Source organism: Sinocyclocheilus rhinocerous, unplaced genomic scaffold (assembly GCF_001515625.1).
Source record: "Sinocyclocheilus rhinocerous isolate Xijiao unplaced genomic scaffold, SAMN03320098_v1.1 scaffold77, whole genome shotgun sequence".
Classification (NCBI taxonomy): domain Eukaryota; kingdom Metazoa; phylum Chordata; class Actinopteri; order Cypriniformes; family Cyprinidae; genus Sinocyclocheilus; species Sinocyclocheilus rhinocerous.
This window is the reverse complement of record NW_015635045.1, coordinates 920,555-927,026: the sequence shown is the minus strand read 5'-3', so window position 1 is coordinate 927,026 and position 6,472 is coordinate 920,555. Positions and strand designations below refer to the sequence as shown.

The 6,472-nt window shown below is 35.0% G+C and overlaps 1 protein-coding gene across 4 annotated transcripts in view; it reads right to left on the bottom strand.

The window, feature by feature from the left end:
• Window positions 1-3,702, bottom strand: part of LOC107746431 (H/ACA ribonucleoprotein complex subunit 1) — a 7,662-nt gene extending 3,960 nt beyond the window's left edge. For 3 of the 4 annotated variants that reach the window (XM_016560650.1, XM_016560652.1, XM_016560653.1), the window contains exons 1-5: window positions 3,331-3,702; window positions 2,554-2,712; window positions 1,971-2,068; window positions 1,729-1,820; window positions 405-465 (exon numbers count right to left, since the gene is read on the bottom strand). In XM_016560650.1, coding sequence (XP_016416136.1) covers window positions 405-465; window positions 1,729-1,820; window positions 1,971-2,068; window positions 2,554-2,712; window positions 3,331-3,418 — 498 coding nt within the window. In that variant the 5' untranslated portion in view covers window positions 3,419-3,702. The remainder of the gene's footprint in view (window positions 1-404; window positions 466-1,728; window positions 1,821-1,970; window positions 2,069-2,553; window positions 2,713-3,330) is intronic. The other variant, XM_016560651.1, reaches the window with a different exon arrangement.
• Between the last annotated feature and the right edge of the window lie 2,770 nt (window positions 3,703-6,472).

Genomic DNA, 6,472 nt, shown 5'->3' with positions numbered 1-6,472 from the left:
GTAATTATGTCCCCACTGGATGCAACAAATGCCTCGTTTATAATGGGTTTTAATGTTTTTGTCTCTTCTCTCCGGCCGGACAGAGCATCACAATATGGTAAGGGGCGTAACATTTCCGTCACACGTTAGAGGTATTCGGCCAATCACAACGCACTGGATAGCTGGCCAATCAGAGCACACCTTGCTTTTCAGACCGATGAGCTTTGTAAAAATTGACGCGTTTCAGAAAGGCGGGGCATAGATGAGAAACAATAATTTCATTACACCAGATACACAAAATAATGTTATTTTTAGCAACATCATATAACCCCTTTAACAGGAAGGTCAATCCGTGTATAGGTTTTGTATAATGTGAATGTTTTTTTGTTGAATGTTGATTTATTAATAAAGATTGTCCTTCTTACCCCTCTGTCTAATACAAATGGTCTTCCACCCCTTTGTCCTCTTGCTGACAATGCACCCCTACAACAACAACAGCAAACAAACAATTATTTTAAACTGCAGACTGTGCTATGGTGGGATTATGGCTCTATTTCTAAAAGTTTAATGTTATTTATAAGAAAATTTTGTTTTTTATTTCACAACCCATAACGTAATGGGTTAACAGGAGCCTATTGTCTGTAGTCTGACAAAAATTAGGTACAGAGTTTACCAGATGTCATCCAACACATCTTTTTTTCCCCATTTATTGTTCTGTTGTATTTTATATATATTAGATTTTTAATGATTTTGAAATCATCCAGTCTATTATGCTTCTCAAGGCTGCATTCATTTGATCAAAAATACAGTAAAAACAGTAATATTATTACTGCAATTATTATTTAAAATATCAGTTTTCTATTTTAATATATTTTAAAAAGTAATTTATTACTGTGATGGCAAAACTGAATTACAGCAGTTACTACAGTCTTTCACATGTCTGTCACATTCTTAAGGAATCATTCTCATATGCTGATTTGGTGCGTAAAGAAATATATAATCAGTGTTGAAAACAGTTCTGCTATTTTTGTGGAAACATTTTTTCAGGATATATTTTAAATCTGTACTGTCACTTTTGATCAAGTAAATTGCTCCTTGCTGAATAGAACTATTCATTTCTTAATACTTAATAAATAAAAAAACCCTATTAACTTTTAAATGGTAGTGTATATCTCTGCTTTTGTGTGTCTCTACACCCTCTTCAAGGTCGGAATTTTTTAGAGATTATAAGCCGCAGCTGCATCATCCTAAACTTATTTTTTTAAGAAAATAAAACTGGACATTTCAGCCTTGGCAGCATGGAAATGTTTTCTATTACTTCTCTCTTCTGCATCTGTGACTTTTAGTGTTTATATTTATGCAGATATTATGGCTTCAAATAGAATCTTCAAAGAGACTGTGCTATAAATTGGAAGACTATTTCCCATGAAAACCAGTTCTCATGAGTTCCTGTGTCCAACTTCACCACTTCTGTTGACACATATGTCATAATTTATCATATTGTTCTACTCGCTGCTAAACTGTAGAGAATATAATAATAAATAGTTTATGATGTAACAATAGGTACTTTAGACTGAGATTCCTGAATTTTACTGGTAAGGATAAGTTTGGATATAAAAAAAAAACAATATTCATCAGTTGTTCCATCTTTAGAAATTAAGCATGATACTGTATTATTATTATTATAGTATATTTTATTATTCTGGTTTTATGAATGATAATGTTAAAAGAGAGAAAAGAGTGTAGAACCTGCTCAGTCCGCCTCCTCTTCCTCTACCTCTTCCCCGTCCTCTGAATGTGCCCCTCGATGTGAATGTGGTCTGATCAAACTGTTCACCAGTCTATGATGAACAGTAGAAACATTGTTGAAAAATAAAATCTCCTTATTATGCAAAGTATTAAATAAAAAAATTAATTAAATAGTAATCTGTGCTTCAATTACTTAAACCTTATTTCAGAACCAGAACCAGAAACAATACAATGATTGATACCGTGGCAGCGGCAGCAGCTCTATTTAGTGAATCCCTTCTCGACATCATGCCCCTCCCGGATCCTCTTTGTCTCCTTAAACCTCTCACCCTGCCAGGCCCTGTGAGACAAACCTCTATGAGAAACTTACAAGTCTTTATCCACCTTTTTCTTCAACGCGGAAGTAAGCCTATGGGTGAGACTTCCGGTTCATTAGCCGCTATAGGTAAATAACGAGGAGAATAACAACGTGCAGTAAACGGTAAAACAGTTTGCACTACAAACTAGTGTGTTCATAATTAAGATAATACATTAAAATAATGTAAGACACACCAACTTTCAATATCAAGCAGCAAAACGAACTGTTTTGTTCAGCTAAAAATAGCTGGACGGAGTGGACGCAGATGAGACCGGAAGCCAGACCCATAGAATTTACAAATGGCCGCGCCCATTTTTACGACAAGAAAAAGGTGGATACAGCTCAATTGAAGCATTTTTACCTTTTAAAACAGATCAGGTCAGGCAGAAGTCATGGGCCAAACAGTCCAAATGTATCAGCTGTAAAAAATGCAGAAGATAAGAGAGACTTAAGTATCAAATGCTTGCCTTGGTACTGCTGCGCTCCTCGTCTGAGTCCCCTCTGTTGCTGTGGAACCTGGTTGAGTTTCTTCAAGACGTTGTTCCTGTTAACAGCACGTTTAGTTTTAGCTCTGTTGGCAGCTCTGTTTGCCTTCTGTTCCTTCTTATTCAGCTTTATAATGTCATCTGTGAAAACAAAAGGAACAAAGTATTATACCTCTGGTTTATTTATAAAACGGCCACTGAAAGAGCAATCATTCTTTTTAAATATTAATGATATATTAGATAATATTTGGATATGTTATTTGTTTGAGCTAAATAGGAAAAGACTTGAGTAGTAATTTGCTGCATATTAAGGCTCCTTATGTCCTAAATTTATATTTTTATATCTGATGAGTGGGTGGGTATTCTATTCAAAACCCCTCTGCCAGATATGCATGACAAATAGACAAAAAAAACATATTTTTTAAATTTGTTGACTAAACAATGAAGGTCTGTATTAATATGGCTGGCTAACAGCTGCTAGTCATAATGTGGCCACTGAAGGTTTTATTTTACTTTTACTTTAACTGTTGCTTCATTTTAGTTATTCACAGTCACATATCATTTCAGTCATTTGTTTTAATGCTAAACTCAAGGTAAATGATGTGTGTGCACGAGCACGTTGGTTGACAGCTGTTGAATGTATGTGACAGCTGACCGCTGTTGCTCTACACGTCAACACAGAAGCGAAACCGACGGTTCCTGCCAACTCATTCAAATCACAATGACTTTAAGCTGATGTCTCGCCTCGCAATTACTAACCTAATGACAAGTCGATTTTGTCCGAGCATGAAGCGTGAGGCTCCTGCATTTGCTCTGTACTCTCCATTTGAACATCATTCTCCCCCATTTCGTCTTCCAACGTCTTTACGCACGCAAAAGTTTCAAAAGCGTCGTGTGTCTCGAAAACACCAAAGAATTTACACTCGATAACTTCCAAAGGTATGTCAAAGCAGAAACGCTAATGACGAGACGAACTATGAAACTTTTTTAATTAACCCGGTTTCAAGGCTCTTTCTTGGTGTTTATTTGTGTCGATCAAGTGAGTGGTGAGTCCTAGCAGCGTGACCCAGCCCAGCAGCGCTATGAATCTGACGACCAATGTAACAAGAGCCCCAAAATAGCGCTGTCTAATCCCGGTAGGCAGGTCTTTTCAAGGTGCTTTACACACAACACAACTAGCGGCAGGAATTCAATTCTTAACTTTTTTCCCCTCATTTATTATGTTTATCATAATCACAGACAAAACATGTTTTATTCTTAAATATTTTACAGTTAATCCAAATTTCTTTCCTCACCCCAAATGTTCCGATTTAACCCTCAATCGTCATTCGGGACAAATTTGGGCAAAATCTTTTTTTTTTTTTTTTTTTTTTTTTTTTTTTTAAATAGTTTCCTTAATCTGAGCTGTTCAAGACTCGGCTACTTTTCCAAAGTTTCCCACCTGAACACACAAAAAAAGACTAGATTCAACAGTTAAGTGGTTGGAAAAAAAACTCATTAAAGGCAGGGTATGTGATTTTCCCAAAACACTTTTTTGGTGATTTCAAATATCAACATTGGCTACCAGAAATCACTTACTCTGCCTTTAATTTGTCATTCGTGCCTAAAAATGGGGCACCCATAGGAAAGGAATGGGAAATACTAAAATTCAAAGCATTTCTTTATTTGTCCAATAAAATCAGTAAATCCAACACAATGCAGATCAAACATACACATAAATGAAGGTTTGAGCCTATAAAACATTCTCAATGTGTCAAACACTCACACACACCCACAAACACACACCCACAAAAAAGCCATTGAGTACTACAGCCAAATAGTGAAATGTTTGATATTTTTATGTCATCAAATGGTACCAAAGTCACCAGATTTGTAGGTTTTGGCTGTCTGAACTTACTGCAATTATATTTTTACTGAAGTAAAAGAAATAATAAATATAACATAAAAATAAGCATATTTTACATAAAAATCCTTCTGGACAAATTTGGGCAAACTCTTTTTTTTTTTTTATAGTTACCTTAATCTGAGCGGTTCAAGACTTGGCTACCTTTCCTAAGTTTGCCAACAAAGTTGTCTGTCTGAACTTACTGAATGAATGAATGATGCATTTATACTGGAATTTTTTTTTTTTTTTACTGAAGTAAAAGAAATATTAAATATAACATAAAAAATAAGGTACTTTTAGAGGTAAAATAAAAAAAATTATAATAAAAATCACAAAAAAATGCATACATTTGTAAAAAATAGTAAAATAGTTTTTATTTTATTGAAGACAGTGATATGACATTTATTTAAAAAAAAATTGGGGGATCACAGCTGAGACCTTCGTGCCGAAATTTGTCCACGAATGACAAATTAAGGGCTGCTATACGAAGGATGCTTGAGGGTTAAACAAAACAACAGCTTTTCCTCAGTTTTGTTTTATTTTTCCATATATTCGTACAATACTCAAAACTATAAACACAATTAGAAATACTCAGTTTGTACACTAGCTCAGTATTTATTGTTAACCAACTGATACTTTTTATAATATGATGAAAGGATTTGCAGTAATTTCCAAGCGTTGACAGGTAAATACGTGCCCTGTGTCAGTATATTTTGTTTACACTGATCTATATGTTATAGATCCATATTATTATTATTATCAGATCTATAGATATCTATCTATCTATAGAAAGAGAGAGAGAGAGAGATTATATTATTTTATAGATTATTATAAAACTGGATTGCTCATGATGTCAAAAAAGTGAAGACATCGCGCGGCCATATTGGCATTCCCAAATCACACAATTTTAATGATAAAACATCACCTGAAGTTGAGTTATCTAAGTTATCTTATATCTGAATCCCAGTAAATTCTTACAGCGCAAATGTTCTAAGCATGTAAATGATTTAGTTTATTGTCGGGAATTTCCCCTGTGTATTAAAAAGTTATGTTCACATTATATTAGCGTAGATCGTTACATGTTGTGATTAACAGTACTATTTTCAGTTCTATTTATTCTGAAAAGCTTTTAATAAACAGTAGGTTATATTTTAGCAGACATATTTTTTTTCATGCATTCATAATCATAACTCAAACATAGCTTTACAAATATATATATATATATATATATATATATATATATATAATACCTAATATTTATAGCTTTCTAGTGTGTATACTTTTTAAGACGCCCAACATTTTATTTTGATGTCTATCGATGGGTTTTATGCTTCAATTAGGAAGGGCATCAACTCTCCACCATCCCGTGCCCTTGACGAGGATTATTATTATTAGTGGCGAGTATTTATATATTATTAGAACCAGTATAATACACTCATTCACATCCTTCTCTTCACTCTCTGAGGAAGAAGTCTCCAAACTCATCCTTTCTAATCATCCTACTTGTCCGCTTGATCCTATTCCATCTCATCTCCTTCAAGCCATTTCTCCTGCACCTGCACTCACTCACATCATTAACACATCCTTTCACACTGGTGTTTTTCCCTCAGCATTTAGACAGGCTCGTATAACTCCACTACTTAAGAAACCCACCCTTAACCCATCTCTTTTAGAGAACTACAGACCGGTTTCCCTTCTTCCTTTCATTGCAAAAACACTTGAACGAGCTGTGTTCAACCAAGTCTCTGCCTTTCTCACACAGAACAACCTCCTCGACAGCAACCAGTCTGGTTTCAGAAGTGGACATTCAACCGAGACTGCCTTGATCTCAGTTGTTGAAGCACTAAGACTGGCAAGAGCGGATTCCAAATCTTCAATACTTATTTGCTGGATCTGTCCGATGCTTTTGACACGGTTAACCACCAGATCCTCCTGTCAACCCTATTGGCAAAGGTCATCTCAGGAACCGCACTCCAGTGGTTTGAGTCTTACCTCTCAGATAGGTCCTTCAAGGTA